Here is a 24,370-nt window from a genome sequence, read left to right as displayed (position 1 = left end):
GTGGATCCTTGGAGCGGGAACTTGAGGTGGTCATATATTTCTTGTGTAAGTGTCTTCTCCCCAAATAAAATTACATTAACCAATATTGAGCCTAGTCCAGTGAATCTTGTTCCACAGGTCCACAATAAGGCACTATTAACACTGTATTGAAGTCCTTTCTTGGGTAAGTCCTTGAGCCTGAGTTGGTATGTGAACACATGACTACCAGCAACAAGACTCTACAGGGAAGAGACATTGGTTAAACATCAGTCTAGCTCTTTGTTTCAGTCCTTTCACTCAAATACCCATATACATATACAATACTTAGTACATTTTAATATAGAAAATAACTGTTTTCAAAGGACTTTTTAAAATTAAAATGCTAAACTACAGTGGCTGATCTGTTTTTATAATCTAAAACTATTTAATGCTAGATTAACAGCATGAAATAGAATATAAGTATTTCCTTCTTTGGCTCCAATTAACATTAGCAGATATGAAATGCAGAATTATAAATATATGTAATTATTAGAAATATAAATAATATTACTCATTTGACATGCTTGCATGCATAGGCACACTGCATTAGGTAGGTATGAATATGAGTGTATCTTACTAGCCCTTGTCAAGTGATAAAACCACGACCCAGTGAAGGACACTGTATTAGTTACTTTCTGTTCCTGTGACAAAATTCCTAATAAAAGTGACTTGAAGGAGGAAGGGTTTGCTTTGAATTATAGGTCAAGGGCTATCCTAACTGCTGTTTTGTCAACCTGACACAACATAGGGTCATTTGGGAATAGGAATTCTCAATTAAGAAAATTCCTCCCTAAAATTGGCCTGTGGACAAGCCTTAGAGCATTTCTTAATTAGTAATTGATATGGAAGGACCCAGCCCATTGTGAGTGGTGCTATCCCTGGGCTCTGGTAACTACCCAGAGGAAAACACAAGAAGCAAGCCAGTCAGCAATATTCCTACAGGGCCTCCGCCCCACTTCCTGTCACCAGGTTCCTGCCCTGACTTCCTTCCATGATGGACTACCATGGGGGAGTTTAAGCAAAATTAAACCCTCCCCCTCCCACACACACACACACACACACACACACACACACACACACACACACACACACACACACACACACACACTTCTTTTGGTGTTTTATCACAACATTGGAAATCCTTAGATGAGAAGATATAACCCATCTTGGTGGAAAAGTCACAGCAAAAAGGCGGTGAAGATGTGTTCGTAGGCAGGAGGCACAGAACAATGAACCCTGGAGCACAGCTGCCTTTCTCTTTGTTTATACAGTCCAGTATTCCTGTAAAGGAATGGTGTTCTTCACAGTCAAGGTGGGTCTTTCCATCTTAGTTTACCCCCATCTACTCCATCATAGATATGTACAGACTTATATCAAGGTGATTCTAATGCTGTCCAGCTGACAGCAATATAAACGATCGCAGTCAGTATGTCAGTATTATCATAGAGGTACACAACAGCAAGTTACAGTATGGTTCAGGGAACCTAAACTCTAAAACATTCTCTGGGCCCTGACTGAGTCTTCATAAATATTCCACTTAAAATTGTTTTCATTCACCATATCCACAGCCAAACATATTCCATACCATTTTAAAATGTAATATAAATTATAATATAATTCTGTACTTTTCAGGGATCTTATAGGTACACAATCCAATTTCAACTTCATCATTGCTTGGCAGAGATGGGGCAGCACAGCTCAGTGACACACGTGGCCATCAACTGTAAATACAATTGAATTGAGTGAAGGGCAGATGATGCTGAGCTCTTTCATCAAGCCAACAAAATTTGGCTAAGTGCAGCTATGCTCTTTGGTTAAAATCAAACCAAATTATAGCTATGTCCTTTATTTCTAGTTAAAGAGTAAACCACAAACCACAGCAAGATTTGGTGGCATTACATATGAATTGAAGTTTCCAGGAAGTATTTAGCATGATGTGAGAATAATTAGAATTTTAGGATTCATAAAGACTCATTGGAAGTAATTCTAAATTTTAGGGGGACTACTAAAAGCATTTATTAATTAATTCAATAGTATTTTCATAAAAAACAAAAAATGACTTGTTTGTTCAAAGCACAAAATTAAACATAACACAGATTAGTATTTTATACAGTTGGCACAGGCATTGCTAGTGAGGTGGGAGAGAACAACAGGAAGACTGTGGTGAAATGGACAGAAAGTTCTGGAAAGGACAGACAAAGGCCATCACAGGATCTGCTTTGCCCTTTTGTTAAGTGGCCTGAAACTTCAGGGACCACTGATTAAGCACAAAAAAAAAAATGCTTACAGAGCAACAAGAACAATAGGCATAGACAGGCAAAAGCCCATGAAGCCTAAGCCTTACAGAAAGAATTTTAAGCAACTAAGGAATGCTGAGAGCAAGGAAACATCATCTCCTCCAGGGAGCACACCAATTGGTCATGTAATACCAAATGGTCAGCCTTGAAAATATACATGCAAGTGGCATTATGTAACACAATTAATGATAACAGAGAACATGAATTTGAAAAATAGTATAGAAGGGTATTTCAGAGACTTTGGAGGGAGGAAAGGGAAGGGGGAAACCAATAACATAATTATATTATAACCTCAGAAATAAAAGAAATCATTTTTTAAATATTTAAAAAGACAGTGTGTGTTTTCCTAAAGAAATCTCATCCAGAGATGTCAAACAATAAACTGTGCTCACATAGAACTAAATGATATACAACAGATTCTCTCTTTCATTCTTGTGCGTGCGTGCGTGCGTGCGTGCGTGCGTGTTGCATGCCACATCACTCTTGTGAAAATCAGAGTAGAACCCACAGAAAAGGTGCTTCTCTCTAGCATCTTGTGGGGTCTAGGGATGGAACTCAAATGGTCAAGCACCTCTGCCCATTAACACATCTCATCCTAAACTTGAGTTTCTATCATTCCCCTCTCATTCCTAAATCTAAATCATGCCCCTCATAGATAAACCTTAAAAACTGTTTATAAAAGAAAATTCTTTAATTTTTAACATTTTTGCAAACTGCACTCTTTGACCAATATTTTGTTAAATGGGAGTTTTCTTAATTTCTGAAGAAATCAGAAGCAACCAACATTTTAAAATACCCATTGCAAAGAATCCTATGAATCTCTACCTGGAGAAGCCCATGCCCACACTTGTGTTATTCTTTCTCTGAGTATTTTCTATTAATGGGTAGCAGCTAATAATAACCTCTGATAATTATCCAATTCTGCTTCCTACTGGCTCATCCTGAAGCTCCTTAACCTGCAGCAGAAGCCAGGAATACCCTCAGAGCAGAAATCTCTAGGGAAAGGGGAGTGACCTTTACAGGACCATGCAAGAGATGGAGTGGGGCTGTGCCTCTTTTCCTATTACATGGGACATCAACATTTTAGTATAATTCTTAAAATCTGTTAGTAGATGAATGGACAGACAGATACATAAAACTGCTCCTGCTTTTGTCTTTCCATTTGTTAACTTTAATTTGCTCCAATTAACTACTGAGGATTTCTGACAAAGGTTACTAAATTGTAGTGAATCTCTAAAGAGATATTAATAAAATATATGTATGATGTTACATTATTTTCATCTACTGTCACAGTAAATATTTATGTAAAGTATGAGCTTCAGTCAGCTAAGGGCTGTGTAGTTTCTAAGTATTATTCTTACTTGCCATTTAAACTACCAAAGCCAAGCATACAATTTTGGTGGACTGCTTCTATTTAGAAAGAATAAACATAAATAATTAATGTGCATGAATACCCTGCTGGGGCTGAATGAGCAATTTACTTCTCCATCTAAAACTGTCATCCTTATAATGTCCGAGAGATTCACAGCTGTTTATGTAGAGGAAATGAAAGACTATAAAGTAGTCAGAGCTGGACAGATACCTGCTTTCCAAAATCACACAGATTTGAGTCCAAGATGATAGTAAACGGGTCCAGCAAATATTCAGTGAGGAGAGCAAATCACTGTGTCCACAAATTCAGTTTCTCTCCAGGCAGACAACACTCACAAATCAAAGGTCATTTTCAAATATAGCCAGTCACAATTGAGGTTCATGTTAGGTAAAGGCTGTCTCAAAGACATCTTTTCAGATAGTAGGGACTTTGTTTTAACTCACTAGACCGCTCCTTAGGACAGTATAGTCTAAATACACAGGAAAAGAATACAGAAGTATCATCTGTTGAATATACAACAGGGTTTGAGAATTGTGCCCTGAACTATATATGTGAAGTTCAGTCAATCCTCAATCTATCCCCAGAGGAGTTTCTTTGTCTTGGTCTTACCACAACAGAAGACCACAGTGTCTCAGGTACATTTGTAGATTCCATTTAATAAATGGCTAACAAACAGCCTTACAACAGTGAGAAATCTCTTTCTGCTACACAATGCTTCATATGACAGGAACACGATCTCAAACACCAGGGCAAAGGCTCAGAAGCAGTAATTGGGACACACCATACACTGCACTGTAGAGGAGAAACACATTTGTTAGCACTCTAGTTATCACGTCAGCCTAATGGTGATGGAAAAACTTACACAATGTACTTGATCTTATGGTAGCATCACTTTTTTTTTTTCCAGAAGCAACTTCCAGGTTCCCTGTACCAGTCATGGAAACTTTCTGATACTGTGCCAGATTATTGGGCAGGTGTCTTGTTAGCTTTCTATCAATTCAATGGATACTCTTTTTAGTCAAAGCTTTCAACCCTGTTCCCCTTTTAATCTTCACAGAGTATAAAACAGAGGGAAGCATTTACCTAAACATGCAGTGATACAATATCCTATTCTCTTTCTTTGAGAGCTATGACAAGAGTACTTCTTTCATTTCCTGGATGGCATTGATAAAAATATATGGCACCTGGAAATGAATGCCTGTTAACAAAAAAGGGCACCCAGGAGCACGAGGATGATGCTGACAAAAAAGCAAAAGGTGAAACTGCATAAACAGTGGCACCCTTAAACCAAATTTGACCTGTTACTTACATTTCTCTTTTCCATTAATTAATCCAGTAAGTTCCCTACATATCAGGTCACTCTCAAGATAAAGCACTCCAGTTTATAATGGTGTCAAATGGATTATAGCATGGCCCAAGAAATGATTCCAACAAATATTCCACAAGCCTCAGTGTGTGAAGAGCTGAGGATAGGAAGCAACCTAATCACCATTAACTGAGTAACCGTCTGTGATGGCAGCACTACAAATGTAAAATGTCATATAGAAAGAATAGGTAGGAGGAATATATATTTACATTAAAAACAAAAAATATGTATTCATATGTATTTTTTTTAATTCTTTACTCTTACTTTTTTGGGGTTCCACCACCCAGCTCCCAAATCAATACAAGGAGACTTACTTGGAATGACTGGCCTTAGCGTATTTATAACAGGTTTTCCTAACTTAAATTATCCATCTACCTCATGCCTCTTGGCCTTTGTCTTTCTCTTATTTTATGTACATTTCTTTACTCCTTACTCCATAGCTGGCTGTGTGGATGGGTATCTGGCCCCTGACGTGCTCTCTCCTTTTTCTTTTCTCACTCCCCTCTATCCACTTTTCTTCTCTTCCTATTTATTCTCTCTGTATTCCAGCCCCACCCATCCTTTCTCCTGCCTAGATATTGGCTGTTCAACTCTTTATTAGACCAATCAGGTGTTTTAGGCGGGCAAAGTAACAAAGCTTCACAGAGTTAAATAAATGCAACATAAAAGAATGCAACACATCTATGCATCATTAAATAAATATTCCATGGCATAACCAAATGTAACAGATCATTAACCAATAATCTACAACATTCATATACTTTATATAAATTTGATAGCAGAAACTCATATGCATTATATCCATATTTATGAAATTGATGTGGCATGAATATTTTTATAAGCTAATATTCCAACAGAAGAACAAGGTAAAATTTATGGGTTAATGGCTAAATAAAAAGTTTTTGTATATAACATATAATATGAAATGCATAAAGTATTTGCATATAAAATATTATAGAAAATAAAAATTTTAATTATTGCAAGAACTAATTTCCTCAAATTAAACAAATTCATAGAAATGAGTTGGAATTAAATTCTGTGAACTAATTTGACACAATATATTTCTAAATATCCACATGTAAAGGTTAGAGGACCTATGGGAATTGGTTCTCCCCTCTTAACCTGTAGGGTCTGGGGACTGACCTCATGTTGTGAGGTTTGTGAAAAGAGCTTTTACCCACTACCCAATATCACTGACCCTATTTTCAGTTTTGAAAATTACACTTCATTAAATTTCATTATTTAAACTTACAAAATTTTATATACTTGTATGATACTTATTAATTTCACCAAAAGTAAAGAATTCTTCATATGTTATAACATTGTTTATAAATAATATTATCAATCTCAACATTATAGGTATGTAACCATTTAAATTGTAAAAAAGCCAAGAAAATATGTACATATTTTATTGAATTCCATAATTCATTCAAAGCAATAGTTTCAAGAATTTAGTAGAGTTGCCCATTGGTATCTTCATGGGATTCATTATGGGGCCTTCCACAAATGCCAAATTCCATGGCTACACAAACCTACTATATGGCATATGCAACATGAATAAAACATATGCATATGTCCAATTTAATTTGAACCATCTTTTGGTTACTTGTAATATCTAACACAATGCAGATTTCCATGAAAGCAGATCCTATAAGATATTGCTTAGAATAATGGCAAGGAAACAATCTGTATATCATATAGTACAAGTGTTAGCATCATAGGGTAAAAGCATCTATGTCATACTGATATAACCAGCATCGCCTAACAATATCTTTGTAGTACAAATGTAACCAACATAGCCTAATGGCATGTGTGTAGTACAAATAAAACCATCACAGATTAATAGTATTTGTGTACAGATGCAACAAAATAAGGCTTACAGCATGTTCTTGGTTAGTTCAATCTTTCAGTGAAGAACCCACAGATACAGAGCTCCAACTATATTGTAGAAATGTATTCAATGTCTCTAAATAATTAAAAAATAAGATGAAATACATCTTTTAAAAACACTATACCTATATAAAGAAAATTATTTTTCACTAATAATAATTTTATTTCAACTATGGCTATTAGTTCTGACATTGTACATTTGAAATTGACACATTTTATCCATTTCTATGGCAATACTCTTTAAATCTTCATTATATATTATCTGCACAATGAAGGTGAAAGTAAAGGTCAGATTTGTCAAGTAGAAAGATCTACTTATGTTTATACAAAACATTTGCTGTTCTAAATGATAATGAATAGTGAAATGTCAATGGTACAAACAATGGTCCAGTTTGTGTAGTGAATGCATGGCAGTGTGTAAAATTCTTCCGTTTTTCTTCCTCTTATTCAGGCTGTGGAGCAAGTCTAAGAGGACAGATTATAAAGCAAAGAGCATGTTTCCACATACAGCTAGCTGTAAAGGAGCTGAACTTTTGGTCAACACAGGTGAATCTGCATCACACTGACCCAAAGCAAGGACTTCTGTGCACATGTGTGTTGGGCATCTCCCATATGCCACCTATCTTAATTCAACCTCATCGGCCTATAGCTCCAAGCTTTTGCATACTCCCTATTTTATTTTCACTACCATACTTCATTTTCTTTCTTAGGTATTTGTAGAATGTTTTATTTTGTAGTCCAACAGGTTGCCTCTGTTGTGGTATTTACAATTACTTTGCTTTAAAAATCATTTTAATTTTAATTGTGTGTATTGGGGAGAGTTCATGTAAATGAAGTGCCAAGGAAGGCCTCATGTGGGTGCTGGGAACTGAACCCAGGACCTCTGAGACAGCAGAGCCTGTGCCTAACCACTGAACCTTATATCCAACCCCTCCAATTATTAGGTGAAAAGCAGTGTGGAGCAAAGGCCACAGTTGCCTCACCTTACTGCCAAGAATTTTTGAGTCAGGCAGTGGTAGCACTTTAATCCCAGCAACTCCGGAGGCAGAGACAGGCAGATCTCTCTGAGTTTGTTGCCAGCCTGGGGTACAGAATGAGTTCCAGGACAACAAGGGCTACACAGAGAAATCTTGTCTCTAAAAGAATTATTTAAAGTGGTACCTCTTTTAGAACAATGTAAGACAATATGGCATCATAACGGTTTTTTGGAAAATGTTATTAAGTAAACTAAAAGGAGGGACTGTGAACAAACTACAGTCTCCAATGAAGATGAGCAACAGCAGAACTCTAGATCTGTCTTTTCTAAGAATCCATACTTATTATCCATTCTCAGCCATTGCTTCCCATTTCATTCTCAGTTAAGGCAATATTCACCCTTAGGAGCCAAACACTGGCTTGGGAGAAGATAAAAATGCACTTTCTATTACAATGATCGATGTCTTTCCAGAGCATAAAGAGGCACACAGTGAATGTATGCATCCAAATATTATGATTCATGGATTAACATTCCCTAATTGCAGATACAAGAGTTGACGGTCAAGAAAGTAGCAATGCATGTGTCTGAAGAGTCTTTATACATTCTAGTTGTGTGGCTCTTCTCAAATTGCAGAGTTAGTCATTCATCAAACTCCTGCTTAAGAGTCAGCTCATTGTCACGATACACAGTAGAACACTATACATACTAGTGAAGAGGGCTGGTCTTTTCCCTAAAACAAAGCTGTCAGATGATGAAATGGGAGGTGCAAATGGGAAATGGAGGTACAATAGGAAGGAGGAAGAAAAGGAAAAGAGGATAGAAAAGTATACGAAGAAAGCCTATGGAATGGGGTATCAATGTGGAGAGAGATTTGGAGACCGAGGTGTCATAGGTGTGCATTTTCTTGAGCTTTGCATCCATAAGATGCATTTGCAGCAATTGGCCATGCATAAATGAGTGAGGTCAACTGGGCCATGTGGAACACAACTGCATGACAGAGCCCTCACCAATGAATGAACCCCCTACTGCTTTCTGTGCATGCACTGTGTTAAAGGGGTCTGGTTGCTGAAACTCCAGGAATGTACAGTGCAAAGACAAAGAATTGAAGAAGCAAGAACAGGTGAGACAAAGACTCATTAAAGAGCTAGACTACCCTTAAGGACAGTGGACATCCTCCGAAGGTCCTCTCCTCAGAGTGATGTAGATAGGCTCACAATAGACTGGAGAATCCACAGGGACCACAGATGTCAGCTTTGCAACGAACTGCTCCTAAGGCAAGCAGATTCTGTATGCAGGCTAAACTTTGGTGGGGGGGGGGCAATGGCCAGATGTCCCACCCAAGGTCTTCTTTACCACCACAATTCTAAAGATGAGAATGTTAAAGCCATGAATGGACCTTAAAACATAGGTGCAGTTTAATGCATGAAATCCATGCTCTTTTCCAATAAACAGTGATCCTTGATTTATGAGTAGACTGCCACTACACTTTTTACTTTTCATTTGTCATTTTTATCAGCTAATAATTTAAAGTCAATGTATTTTTTTTTTACTATACTAAGTATATACTTTAACATTCTGACAATTGGGGAATATGAATAGACACTTTTATTCCTCGAAGAAATAAAACAGTTTTTTCCTATTTTTTATTTAAATTAGAAACAAGCTTGTTTTGCATGTCAATCCCAGTTCCCTCTCCCTCCCCTCCTCCCCTGCCCCCCACTAACTCCCTATTCCATTCCCTTTCTGCTTCCCAGGGAGGGTGAGGTCTTCCATGGGGATCATCAAAGTCTGTCATATCCTTTGGGATCGGGCCTAGGCCCTCCCCTGTGTATCTAGGCTGAGAGAGTATCCCTCTATGTGGAATGGGCTCCCAAAGTCCATTTGCACACTAGGGATAAATACTGATCTACTACCAGAGGCCCCATAGATTGCCCAGGCCTCCTCCCTGATACCCACTTTCAGGATCAGTCCCATGCTGGTTTCCCAGCTAACAGTCTGGGGTCCATGAGCTCCCCCTTGTTCAGATCAGCTGTTTCTATGGCTTTCACCAGCCTGTTCTTGACCCATCTGCTCATCACTCCTCCCTCTCTGTAACTGGATCTACCTGCAGTCTTCTACATGCCAACATCCAATTATGCCAGCACCATTTGTTGAAGATGCCCTCTTTTTTCCATTGTATAATTTTAGCTTCTTTGTCAAAAGTTTCTGGAGGTTTCCTGTCTCAGCCTCTGATCACCCACAGGACATTCTCAGGACACTTGTGTTCCCTCATCTACTTTTATATGAGTTCTAGGGTTCTTAGGCTTGAATGGTGGGTGGTTTTAACTAGTGAGCAATCTTCCTAGACCTTCCGTAGCATTTTAAATCTTAGTCACCAAACTATCTTGTCTATTTACAGTTACAATTTTTAAATACATTGGCTGAAAAAATAATTTAAAGGAAATAAAATAACCAAAAAAAGAATAAAGCAGAAAGAATTCCAAAATCTTAGACCTTTGCTCAGTACAGTTGCTCAAACAATAGAATCATATTAAAGGATTGCTCAGGAATATAAACTAAACCATATGCAAATGTGTTTACCATTGTGACTAAAGGTTCCTTGTGATACTGCAGCTACATAACCCAAGGACATGACAAGTGTGAGCTGATCAACTGGACAAAAACAGAATGAGAAATCGGTTCACAAACCATTGTTATGCCATTTAAAGCTTCCACTGTCAGTTAAATGGCTTGGTAGTAGGTAAACTAATAAAAAAATAATTAGATATGGCTCCTGGTATAAAAGACAGTTTGAAGTGGGGAAAAAGTTGAAATTACCATGTGCTATTGCAAGTTAAAAGTCACTACTTAAAAGAGAAACTATCAGAAGATAATTAAGGAAAGGTACACTTATGGTTCACATGGATTAATAGTCGAAGAAACTTTGTTTGATTCAGTACACAAATTAGCAAATTCTCTCTTGATGTTTCTCTTGAGGAAGCAAATAGGCATAACTAGCAGCAATGACTAAAACCAACAAAATAACTTGTGGATAACTTCAGCATGCAATCAAACATTCATCTGCCATTAGTGCCTAGACAGATACTGCAAATAAATGTTCCCTCTGTACCTAGCACAAAGAGAGAAAATTTTCTTTGAAACATATTTTATCATCTATTTTCTATTAGTTAATTCTATTTTTATTCTTTTAAGCTTAATTTTACATTCCAACCACAGTTCTCCCTCCCACCCTTCCTCCTGTCCCCCCTCGCCACTCCCCCCAAGACCACTCCTAGTCCACTCCTCCTCACAGGTAAGAACTCCCATAAGGAGTCAACAAAGTCTGATACAATAGGTTGGAATAGGGCCAAACCCATCTCTCATGCATTAAGTTTGACATTAATTTTGACAGAATTTGAAAGAAGCAAGCACAAGACTAAACATAGGCCTAAGTGATCTAATTAAGTTGATAAATAAGTGGTAAGGAGGTTGTTTATAAGATTCATAGCTCAGCCATCAAAGGCTACTTTATGGAAGTTAAAGTTGGGGGAAGAACAAGACAGCAGCCAAGTGAGATAGTGGGCAAAGAACTGATGAACTTTAGGTATTCACAAATATGCAACATAAAATGGGCTATTTTATGATCCACTCTAAAATTATGGATATTGCCTTAGGATAATGTCAGTACTTTTAAATTAAAGTGGGATCTGAACATAAATATTGTTATGTATGTGGAGTGTATAAGCCTAATAAAAGTTTTATTGCTTTCTATTAGATTATAAAAATCACTATTAATACAAAAAATAATGTGAAACCATTTTTCTAGTCATGACCATGAAAGAAATTTCCAGAATTGGTTGAAGATTTAGACCTGATGCTTTCAACCCATCCTTCATATAATTCATATGTGTGTGTGTGTGCGTGTGCATGTATATATAAATGCCATTCCGTATACCTTAACTTTAAAATGGATGAAAGTTGCTAATTTTAAATGAGGCTTTAAAAATGTCAAAAATTGATAGAGTGATTGATCTTTCAAATGTCACAGTCTGCCTAATTATTTAAACAAAATTGTAAGTATTTTGAAACATCAAATTGTTCAAGAGAAAAATCTGTTTCATTGGTCTATGTCCTAAACAACCTTTCCTGGGTTCTATAAGATTAACCTGTGCTTTGAAATTCATTTCCCTTTCTATTATTACACAGAAGGTAATAGGAAATAGTAGTATATAATGAAAGGAGGATCTGGAGTGACAGATGTTTCCTATATTTACTGGAATATTATTAACACATTAGCATCTCACAAAAATAGACCTGCCCTAACATTATAATATACTCCAGAAAAATGTTTTATGCAAAAAGTAAATGCCTTAGCTTTTCACAAACTGAAACTATGTCCTAAGGGAGATAAGCAAAGCTTCATTTCTACTACCTTTAGTTAATAAGTAGGATTTTATGCATTGTTGGCACTAAGCATAATTGCTATATATAATTATAATATGTCCAACAATGCCTTCTTGTAGGTCACCATGGTTATTACTATGGATCTAGATAATTAAAAGGGAATGAAAAATGGTTATAGCCCCAGAAGGGCAACTGTCGGTCTCTGGCTGAGTCTATGAAATGCTGGAATTGAAAATGTTTTACGCATCATCTGTGACCAATGGAAAAGCCCTTCCATAATTTTTAGCTGTAAGTTGACCAAAAAAAAAAAAAAATGAGAACATTTTCTAGAAGATGGCAGCTACTTGACAAACCCAAAGTGCCTGAACAATCTTAGTCTAAAGTTAAGGAATGAGACAGGAAAGGACACTAAAGACATATGAAAAAAAAAAAAACCTGAAAATCTAATATGTTAATTAGATGATGCATTGATTCATGGAACATATCCCCCACAAGTAAATAGCTCATTAAAATTAATGCCTACATTTATTGTGTATTCATGTATGTCTTCCTTCTTAAAAGTTAATGGTACAAATGTTATTACTGTATCATTAAATAACGGAAGCTTACCTAATACCTTATCCCTTAGCACTTGGGTACCAAATCTTAAAAACAGTAGGCTATATCTCTCTAATAATTACCGTTCTAGGGAAGATTTTTTTCTTCAAGTCAACTTTGGAAACTATGAGTGCTTTCCTTCTATAATTCAATTTGTTTTTGGTTTTTTTTTTTTTTTGTTTTTTTGGTTTTTCGAGACAGGGTTTCTCTGTGTAGCTTTGGAGCCTATCCTGGCACTCACTCTGGAGACCATGCTGGCCTCGAACTCTCAGAGATCCACCAGTCTCTGCCTCTCGAGTGCTGGGATTAAAGGTGTGAGCCACCAACGTCCAGCTCTATAATTCAAATTTTAAGTGCTTTGTTTCACTCTAGTATGTTGACGATTTTGAAGATAAATAATCATAATATTTACAGTATAAAAGCTTATATATTTTGAAATGCTAATTACAATCTATAGCTATTTAAAAGGACATTAATTTCAAAAATACATCCTAAGCATAACTTGTAGTCTCCTAAAACATGTAACTTACAAGCAAACACTAAAAGAAGGTGAGCCTTATATTAACCCATGATTTTAAATATTTCTATAAAGGCTAGTTTTGTGTTTTGTTTTGTTTTGTTTTTTTACAGGAAATGCCAAATAGCATATTTCTTGTGAAAGTGTCAGGACAATGCCTGAAATACTACTGACAGGTGCCACCTGCTTGCTAAGCCACACGCACAGTTGCACACTTTGTTCACAGCATAGTTTAAAGTATTCCAACCCTGCCTAAGTTCCAAGATCCCCATGAACTTAGCACATCCATGTTTCCAAACTTGCTTCACCCTCAGTCTTCACCACGTAACTGACTGTTTACTTTGTTCTTCATTTGCTGAGGTCAAAATCCAGTTACCCTTGAAACCTCCATCTCTTTATCCACATCCAAACTTTCAAAAAACCCCCTGGACTTTCATTTCTGGCCACTTACATACTTATTTATCACCATTGTATTTATCATGGAAATATTTATAACCCCCTTGAGTTGTTGAAATCATTTCTGTCTGGTGTAATTTCCTACCCTTGACTCCATTGGAAGCATAGTTTCCACACAGGCATTTAAAATATCTTGGTTTTACATGTCAACTTGTGTATCTTTTGTTCAGAATTCTAGAATAGTTTCCAACATGTTCAGAATACAGGGAAAGTAGTTTGTTAAGATTTTAAGATCTTGTAGAACACTCTTGTGAATCCCATGTTCCTAACATGTCTCCACTGCATCTTTCTCTCTCTTGCTCTGTTTGCACTGGATTCCTTGTTGCTCCTGAATACTGTACTCACATATCTGTCTCAAGGATGTTCTGGCTCCAATTTTCTTCCTTGTCTGCACATCTGACTTCTTCACAAACTGCAGGGTCTCTTCTGAGCTGTCATTGATCCTGAAGCTACCCTGTACTGTATCTCCCTCTGCCTTTTGGCCATCGAACATGCTTTATCATCAATGGATTTCACATTAAATTTACTGTGATGGCAAGTAAATGCGGCTGCCTGCAAAAGAGTTCTTTCGGGTAGTTAGTTGTTCAGAATAGTTAGAGTCTGCAGTTTTTGTTGAATGGGTTTGTGAATATAAGTATCATACAATATTTCTTGCATTGAAATCTTTTTAAACAACTAACATATTTAATTTTTAAAGGCATAGAAAATCTAGAGATTAAAACTAGATAAATGTTGAGGGGCCCTACAAAGAGCTGACTCAGGAATCTGGTTCCTATCATGAATCAGAGCCTTTATAATGTTCCTGGATTCAGGCTACAAGAGAGCAGACAGGCCCTTAGGTTTAGTCACATGGCCAAGTTTAACACTTAGCAGGCCAGAGTCAGAATACTCCAATGGGGCTCAAAAAGACGAAAGTGGATATTGAGTATCTACCAGCACTGCATTCCTTCAAATGAACTAGGCAAAAGCTAACTATCTGGGTCTTGTCATGAAATGCTTCAAAATGTATACCTCCCCAGGAATATGGTAAGGCATGAAAGAGAGAAAATACAACAAGGGCTGGAGAGGTGGCACGGCAGTTAAGATTGGTTTTTGCACAATCATGAAAAGCAGAGTTCAGTTCCCGGCACCCACATAATAAGCCAGGCATCTGAGAATTCTTCTAACCCCAGCTCTAAGGGATCCAATACCCTCTTCTAGCCTCTGTGTGTGGGCCATCCCCACACATATGTGTGTATATGCTCATAAAAATAAATGTACAGAGACATATACACAAGTAAATAAAATAATCTTTGAAAATGTATTTAAAAATAACTATAATGACAGCACTGGAAATGGCGGGGGAGAAATACTAGTTATATTTTTGGGGAATTACCTCTAGAAATAGGTGGCATTTGAGGTAAAGGTAGGAATGAGGCAGACATGCAAAACCTGGAATACTCACACTGCCAGTAGAATAAAACTCTCTTGGGATGGAGTAGTAGTAAGTATCCACAGACAGAAATGACTGGCCTTGTGTGAGTCAAGGGAGGATAGGAGAGCACATGGCCAAAAGGAAGGCATGATTTTCCTCTGGTAGAGCCTGGCAGGTGCAACATTTACTCAAAGTAGGAGCTCTTGACACTCAATTTACATTTTTCTAATGCCTATTTAGCTCCTGTGAAATAAATAAATTATTATGGCATGTGGTGGGATAAATTAGAATCCTTTTGAAGGTGTGTGAGTGATTACTAAGAGTCATAGAGATCGAAGGTGAAAATTTTTAATGTGTTATAAATCAAAGAATTATTGAGAGTTTCCCCAACAAATATGGGATCCAATTACTAGACAAGTGTGTGGTGATATATTGTTTAGGATCTAATAAAACTTGACTGAAGATCAGAATGCAAAGCTTGTCACAGCCATAGAGGCCAGGGAGTGATGGCACACACCTTTAATCACAGGACTCAGGAGACAGAGGCAGATGGATTTCTATGAGTTCAAGGCCACTCAAGGCTACATGAGAGTGGATCAGTCTAAAAGGAACAGAGCTCACGCCTTTAATCCCAGCACTGGAGGGGTATATGGACAGAAGCAGGGGCTAAGATCTAGCAATTTGTCTCCAGCCACATAGAGGACAGGAAGAGATTCAGTTTCCAGCTACACTGAGGATTCAGGATCACCCTTTCAGTCTGAGGTAGAGGTAACAGCTGGTGGTTGACTGTTTTGCTTCTTCTGATCTCCAGTGGTTTTATTAGATCATAAACAACATATCTCCACACACATGCTCTACCACTGAGCTATATCCTCTATAACCCCTGCCTGGGAGGATTAATGATAGAAATTGTAGGGTGAAAGAATGGTGATCAAAATTGTTTCTGGGATTTTAGCTGATATCTATTCATTTATGGTAGTTTCCTTGTGAATATGGACGTTATCAGAAGTCCAGGCTTTCCAAGGGAACACAATCTTCTTTGGACATTCAATATTCAATCTCAGAGGAAATGTCAACATCTTACCACTTGGAAACTACTGAAAGTCAGAGAATAGAAGATGCCTCCTGAGAAATGCACTTAGAAAAAGATGACCCTAAGCGCTGGTCTTAAGAGGCAGTTCCTTAGCAAGGTATCTGGCCCAAGAGCAGCAGTTTATGGAACAAGCTAATAGGGAGGAGCAAGGGACTCCACAGGCAATCCAGGACACACTAACATCAGCTGAAGTCTCAGGAGGAAATACAGTAGTGGACAGCTTTCTATGCAGTACCTGAGTAGTGAAGGAAACAAGAAGCTAAGAGTGACCATTGTTTGGGTACAAAAAGTTACTAGTGACTCTGATAAAAGTTTCAGAGGAGAGAGGTAGATGGCTAGTCTTGCTTGTCAACTTGTTGGGATTTTGAGTTACTATGGAAACAAATGTCTAGGTGTGTCTTTGACAGATTATCTAGATTCAGCAAATTGAGCTGGAAAGATTCAATTAAAAAGGAAGAGATAGTATTCCAAGGGTTAGGATTAAATAAAAAGAGAAAGCCAGGTGAACACAGGCATTCACTACACTCTGCTTCCTGTCTGCTGATGGAATGTGACCAGCTGCCTCAAACTCCTGCCACGATGCCTTGCCCACCATTATGGATTGTACTCGAAGATGTGAGCCAAACGTTGTCTTCCTTCCTTAATTAAGCAGAAGATGCTCTTTCTTGCTCTGAAAACAAAGCAAGTAACAAAAATACAGACAGGAACTCCAGGGTGAGGAGAAAGGGAAAAACAAATGGGATTGTGAGTTCCTGCATTTCTGACCAGGTTTCTCATGAGAAAGAAGGTACTAGGACACAGCATGATTAGGACATAGTTGTCTAGACAAAAGGGGAATTTTTAACTGATGTGTATTATTGAAAAGTACTGTTTAGGTGGATGGATGCCATTAAGACATCCTGCAAGAGTAGTAAAAACACATATACCTAAACCAGGGCTTAACAAATCTAATTTAAAAGCCTTCTGGTTCTTTGACCTATGAAATTGCACTCTATAAAAATGCAAATTAGTAAGACATTAAGAATTTTTAAATTATCTGGATTTTAATACATGTTTTTATTATGACCTTGTTAAAAAAACTAGTAAAATATGTTTTGATGTATGTTTTTGAAGAAAAAGGTATGCATAATTAGCATTTTCTGCACTTACACACAATCTAATTAATTATTTTAATATTCAACTGTAAAGCAATTATCCTAGGTCGTGATTCTCAAGAAGGAAAACAGAGATTTTGGGCTAAATCATATGTTATATGGTTTTATATTACTGGTAAATTGTATGCATAGCTGTAAAAATAGAGATTTCTTTCTTTGGAATTTTTCTAAAATAACTTGTGGTTTACTTATTGCTTTCATCTAAAACTATATCTGATTCAAATCTTGTAAATCTTATGGTGTCTGAGCATCACATGTGTGTCTGTCAGTCTGCCCATCTTTCTGTTTGTATCTGACAAAAATAGAGAGAAGAACATAGTTCCTTACTGAAATGTGCTCAGATAGGGACAAAAGCAGATGAATCGTCTCCCTAGTGCTCAGCAAAACACTACAAGTAGTATTAGTGTTTCTTTTCTCTTCAGCATTAATGGCCTTTCTGACATATTTTCAAGTTAAGAAACATACAAATTGTAGCTTGAAAACATTTTCCCATTGCTTAATTATCAAGCAAATCAAAATTAATTCTTGGTCATTGAGAAAATGTTGTTGCCTAAAGAAGCATGTAATCAAACCAATTAACATTTTACTAAAGATATATTAAGTACCAAGATTCCATGTGTATCTGTGTTTATGGTGGTTATGGAATTAAAATAGTAAGACTATGTATTTGTTTTCTGTAGTACTGGGTACTGAACCAGGATGAAGACGGATCTCTCAGAGCTGGAATGAGATGAGTTGCCAGGATGCCAGCTTGCTAAGTGTGCCCTGGGATCTGAATTCTGGTTCTCAGACAGGCATCACTCTTAACCACTCATCCATCTCTCCAGTTCCCCCACCTCAAGGAAGAGAGAAACACTAAATCTTACTTTGGAACTTTCATATTATGGCTAGTTAATAACTGACAGTTAAAATCAGAATAAGCAGGAAGACTTGATAAAATAAAACACATGGGAGCTTCCACAAACACATAGCAAGGAAGAAACAGTAATACCATGAGCAGAAAGGAACAGACTGCCAACAAAGCAAACGACCCCCTAAATCAGTTGTCCCAAAGCAGCAACTTAATCTAAGTTACCCTAAAAGATTAAATGCCATTCTTTCTGCTGGTTCACCTTTCCACTGCCTAAGCCATAAAGATGGACCCTTCTCTCCTAATAAAATAACTAGCATAGATGATGAAATTTCTCCCTGGGCTGCACTAATAATTACAGGGCAGCTGTCTTTGTAGTGGCTAGAAATAAAATAAGCTGAAATCTGGGTTGGTGTTTTTTATAAAAGCAATCGTTTCCCTCTTTCTTTTTCTTCTTTCACTGAGTAAAAATTTTTCCTTTAATTTCCACTCAATTTTTTAATTGAGCAGGTCCATCTCTCTGTAAAGCATGCCAGCTGTGCTGAAGCCATCCAGCCGCTTGAGTTCAGTGGTCATGGCTAGTAGCCACTTCACAGCCAATGCAGGTGACTATGAAGAGTCAAACAGTTTATTAGCAAATGTCTCTGTAAGCCAAGATTTGCTATTGTAATGTAATTAGCTGTTAATTTAGGAGATGGAATATGAGTAGGTGAAACAGAACTGCTATCAAATGAGAACTAAATTACCATGAAAAACTGGGGAAATCATCCTCTGAGAGCCTAGTGTTCTCATTTTAGATTAAAGAAGCCACAAATTAAAAGTGTAGGCTGGCTATTCCCAAAGCTATTGCTGGCTCTCCACAAACTGATAGTTGCCCTATTGCTGAAGACAAGACATACACAACTCATTGAACATGAGAAACCTTCACCCTTACGGAAAAGGGTTCATGGTACATGAAGGTACACTGCATGCTACCAAAGGAGAAAGGTGAATATCAACTGTTGCTGGAGTTTCCTTCCAGTCTGGTTCCTCAGCTAATTCACCCCCAAATAAGCACAGGGATGCTATATTAATTCTAAAATTGTTCTTTGATGGCTACGGCTTCTTACTATCTAGCTCTGTCTTAATTATTAACCCATTTCTATATATCTGTGTATTTCCATGTGGTCTTAGCTTACTGGAGAATGCCCAGACCTGTTACTCCTTTGTGGTCTACATGGTGTCCTCTTTGCAGTGCCTCTCTGCCTGCCTTTCCCAGAATTCTCGTCTCCTAGTCCTGCCTATCTTCCTGCCTCTATTGGCCAAACAGTGTTTTATTCATCAACCAATAAGAGAAACATATATCCAGAAGGACATCCCCCATCAACCAACCAAACTATAAAGCCCGCAATCTACAATGGTGATCTTCCTCCAAAATATGTTAGTTCAATGGCTGCACAAAATTTCTGGGAGTTACCAAAAAACATCTCATTTCACTTAAGGCCCACTCCAGGAGATGGAACCCATTATTCGACAATACTAGGGTGACCAAAACCTGAAACTAGACAGAACAGGGAACTAGGGTAAAGCCAAATACTAATGTTCTGCTAAAGTAATGTAACAATAATATGACTAAAATGACATTCTGCTATACTCATAGAATAGTGCCTTACTGAGCAATCATCAGAGAAGCTTCCCCTGCAGCAGATGGGAACAAATACAGAGACCCACAACTGCACAGTGTGCAGAAAGTAAGAGACATTGAAACACTTGGCCCTAACTGAAATGTCTCCATCAAATCTCTCCCATCAGGCCTCAGAAAACCCTGTGGAAGAAGAGGCAGAAAGTTTAAGAGACAGAAGGGATGTAGGACACCAAGGAAAAAAAAAAACTATCTGAACACAGTGGGACTGAAGTACACATGAACTCATGGAAGACTGTAGCAACATGCATAGGGTCTGCATAGTCTGCATCCAATGGTGTCCTCAAGTTTAAAGAAGTACAAAAAGGCCATCCTTGACCCAGAGGCTATCTCCAATTGGTAACCACTTGCAAATGAAAATTCAGTTTCCTCCAAGGGAAAACAAACCACTCTTAAGGTAAGCTGCATGCCCAGCTTTAGATCTTCAACAGAAAACGAACTCATCTGCATCCTTAGAGGTTTCTTATTTCATAATGCTGGGTCAGAGCATTCCTTTCTCTTCTTTAACCTTACAGTTCCTTGGTGTATATATTATGCCTTCTGGTTTTGTGTTTCTATGGCATTCCTCTGTGTACAAACAAGTGTGTCTCCTTGTCTAGCTGTGTTTCCTGTCCTTTTCTTTGACTCTTTTTCCTCTTTTTGTTTTGTCCTATTACAACTTGCTTTTCCTTTATTATTGTCCCTTATATGCCAGTTTGTTTTGCAATGCAAGACAGAAAGTGTGGATCTGGATGGGAGGGGAGTTGGTGAGGAACTGTAAGGTTTAAGGGGAAGGAAACCATAATCAGAAAAAAACCTATTTTAGTAAAATAAAAAAGAGTACTCAATGCATGTGTTTCTTTGGAACACAGAACATTGGAAATTTGTGCAAACAGGAATAGAGAGCCATTTTCTATTATAATTCTTTTTTAATCAAATTAATTCTTCATATTCTTGCCATTGTCTGGTTATAATAGAGTGGAGTATACTGTGGAAAATTCTTAAAATTCAATTCTAAAATAACCAGGTCTTTTGTAATACCAATTCAAATTATATCCACTGTTTAAGTATAAGTAAAATCTGTGAAAGTGAAAAGATTTTTATTTTGAATCAAAATTATACATGGTGCACTATTGGCTTAGCTGATGTTAAGAAATAGCATACAGAATCACATCTAGTTAAAAGGCATTTCACGAAAAAGTCAGGACCTTACTGCCAAAGACACACACATATGAATGTACACACACACACACACACACACACACAGAGAGAGAGAGAGAGAGAGAGAGAGAGAGCTGCATTTTTCACTGTATATAGAACCATTTTATGATTCTCTTTAAATATTAACTGAAGTTTCCAACTCACTTACTTATGGGCTTTGGTCATGTCACTAAGATCGTATCTATCATGTACTTATAAGTAAAACATTATGGGTAACATTCTTCTTGCTAAGATATAATCAAATAGTGTTCAGTATATCTACATATCCATATGTTCATGTAGATATGTATCACCTATAATCAAAGTCATCAAAATACCATATATATCGTCAAAAGCAGAGAACATAATTCAAATGGAAAAGAGAAGAACTAAAGGTAAAATATCTGTAGTTATGACAGGTACGAGATATTTGTCTTGCCTAAGAAGTTTATGAATGTTTGCAGAATTTTTACTGTATATGATTTGAATCAAATCATGCATTCTTCAAGAAAACTTGCATATACCTTAGATTAGATTTTAAAATTCAAGAAAGCAATGCTATTTACCTACACTATAATTAATACCCATGATTATCAACCAAAACTCTTTACTGAAGTTCAAGTGTTCCACAAAGTTTTCTTTTACAGCTACAGATTACTGACAGGAAAAGGTTCTCAACAAATTGAGAGCATGGGAAGAGGGAGGAGGGAGCTACGAGAATGAGAAGGGAAGAAGAGGAAGGATGCAGAGGTCATGAGGGAGCAGAAAGGTTGAGTCGGGAAGAAAAGAAGAAAGGATATGTGATAGGTAGGGTTTTAGTTGGGGGAGGTGGTAGGGGAGGAAGGGAGGGAGAAGGGAACTGGGATTGTCATGTAAATCAATCTTGTTTCTAAATAAAATAAAAAATGATAAAAAAGGTTCTCAAAAAAAAAAAAAAAACTTAGCAGCACCATCAATGTCCAAAGTTACAAAATAAATATACTTTACAGAAATATCAATGTTTGGATTCATGAAGTAATTATAGTTTAATGAATGCAATGTAATGTGGTTTTCTTTAAATCACTGTGACTACAGTCCATAGAATTATGGCTTTGAAAATAACAAATTAAAAATTAAATTATTAGGAAAATCTGAATTGCTAGAATCAACAAAATAAATGAAATTCATAGTTTTCTCAGATCTCAGGTTTAAATGATCCTGGAAAACGCTCTTAGACCCATGTGTGTTATTTTAAGCAGGAACTATAACCTCAACAATAATAATCACAATAGTGTACTTAGTCTACACTGCCACCAAGTGCCTAAATCAATTAAGTTAAACAATTTTCCAGCAGCTAGAAGTAGATGGTTTCTTTGCTCCAAGTATCTATTTGCAAGCAGGATAAGAATAAATCACATAAGCCATGAATAGTTAAAAGAGCACCACAGTTTAGACAGGACAATAAGATCTCAAAAAGCATTAATAAAATTTTAATAGTCCTACCAGCTCACTGGAAGTTCATGAAGTCTGAAAATGTTGTTTAGCTTGTAGTCAAATTTTGTTGGACTAAGATTTTCTTTACAAGCAGTCAAGTTTGGATCCGGTTGCATATCTGTGGGAAATTCTGAATCCTGGTGGGGGTGGGGATGAATAAAAAGCTCTCTGTTAGATATCCACACCACTGTATACATTGATACTATCTTATTTCAACACTAAGTTCTAACAAAAATATTGTTATAGATGACCCTTACCATCAATCCCTCATATCCTACTGCAATTTTGAAAAAATAGGTGAGAAAGACAAAGTTTAAAATAGGGCACCTATTTGTTTTCATGGATGATTTAGAACTAAGTTGCATACATATTGAAAATTACTTGAAAGCGTTCCCTCTGTGGATGACTTGGAAGTACAATATACTGTCTTATATGATTTGTCAATTGTCATTTTTTGATAATCATTCAATCCTAACATTAATTTAATTTCAGTAATCGGAGCCTAAGAATTGCTGAACCACATTTGTCCTCTGTAAACGATATCACTACAAATACTTTCACTGGATAGCAAAATGGCACTTGCTAACAGGGTAATTATGGTTTCCTTACTTGAATCCCAGGAAACAGGACTGATTTAAAGGTATTTGCCCAGCAGTGGTAGCGCACACCTTTAATCCCAGAACTTGGGAGGCAGAGGCAGGCGGATCTCTGTGAGTTCGAGACCAGCCTGGTCTACAAGAACTAGTTCCAGGACAGCCACCAAAGCCACAGAGAAAACCTGTCTGGAAAAAACAAAAACAAAACAAAACAAACAAAAAAACGGTATTTGCCTTTGCCCATTGTAAAAGATTCTGTAATAGTCCTTCAAATTACAAGCATCAGAACTCACATCTCCATTTGTGACTTTCCCCCACCCAAGAAGACTTTACAAGGAAGGAATCTCCTCAGTGAAAGCATGTTAAAGAGAGGCATTCAAAGTCCATAATGCCTTACATATTAACTGCTTAAATCCATACACACATGAAAGAAAATAGTATTTACTTGCTAAAATTGACATTAGAAATGGAGGCATATGTTCACTTTTGCACTCCATCATTTATTCAAACCGTATTTCTAAAACCCACACTCTTCCAACTAATATTTTTGACATGGGAGACTTATCAATGAACAAAGCCAGTAATAACTGATATCCTCATGGAGGTTACATTCTAATGGATTCCCTAAATCATTAGAGCTACAGAATATTAAGCAACCTCTGTAGGTAGTATTATTTTCTGATTAAACAAGTAATAGGTATCCAAATAGAAATTTTACACATTTTATGATACTACACAGAAACGAATAAATCTTACTCTCACATCATCCCACATTTTGGTTTAATTATTTAATTTCTTCCCCTTTATTTTCATAAAATAGGGACCATAATTTCTTTTCTGTTTGAAAATGATTTTATTGCAGCTTCTGTTTTTGAAAAAATTCATGCAATATATTTTAATCATGTTTTCCCCTTCCCAATTCCTACAAGATTCCCACCACCTCCCTACACTAAACTTTATGTTCTCGTCCCCACCTCAAAAAAAGGAAACAAACAAAAGGACACACACACACACACACACACACACACACACACACATACAAAGAAAGAAAAAACAGA

The 24,370-nt window shown here is 37.0% G+C and overlaps 1 protein-coding gene across 1 annotated transcript in view; it reads right to left on the bottom strand.

Annotated features, from left to right (window-relative positions):
* The window catches only part of LOC100761061 (sperm-associated antigen 16 protein), an 816,909-nt gene that overhangs the window by 667,571 nt on the left and 124,968 nt on the right, over positions 1-24,370 (bottom strand). The window contains exon 12 of the mRNA XM_035441020.1: positions 22,726-22,853. Within this exon, the coding sequence (XP_035296911.1) occupies positions 22,726-22,853 (128 nt within the window). The remainder of the gene's footprint in view (positions 1-22,725; positions 22,854-24,370) is intronic.

The sequence above is a fragment of the Cricetulus griseus genome, chromosome 2 (assembly GCF_003668045.3).
Source record: "Cricetulus griseus strain 17A/GY chromosome 2, alternate assembly CriGri-PICRH-1.0, whole genome shotgun sequence".
Lineage (NCBI taxonomy): Eukaryota > Metazoa > Chordata > Mammalia > Rodentia > Cricetidae > Cricetulus > Cricetulus griseus.
This window is presented reverse-complemented; position numbering and strand designations above follow the sequence as displayed.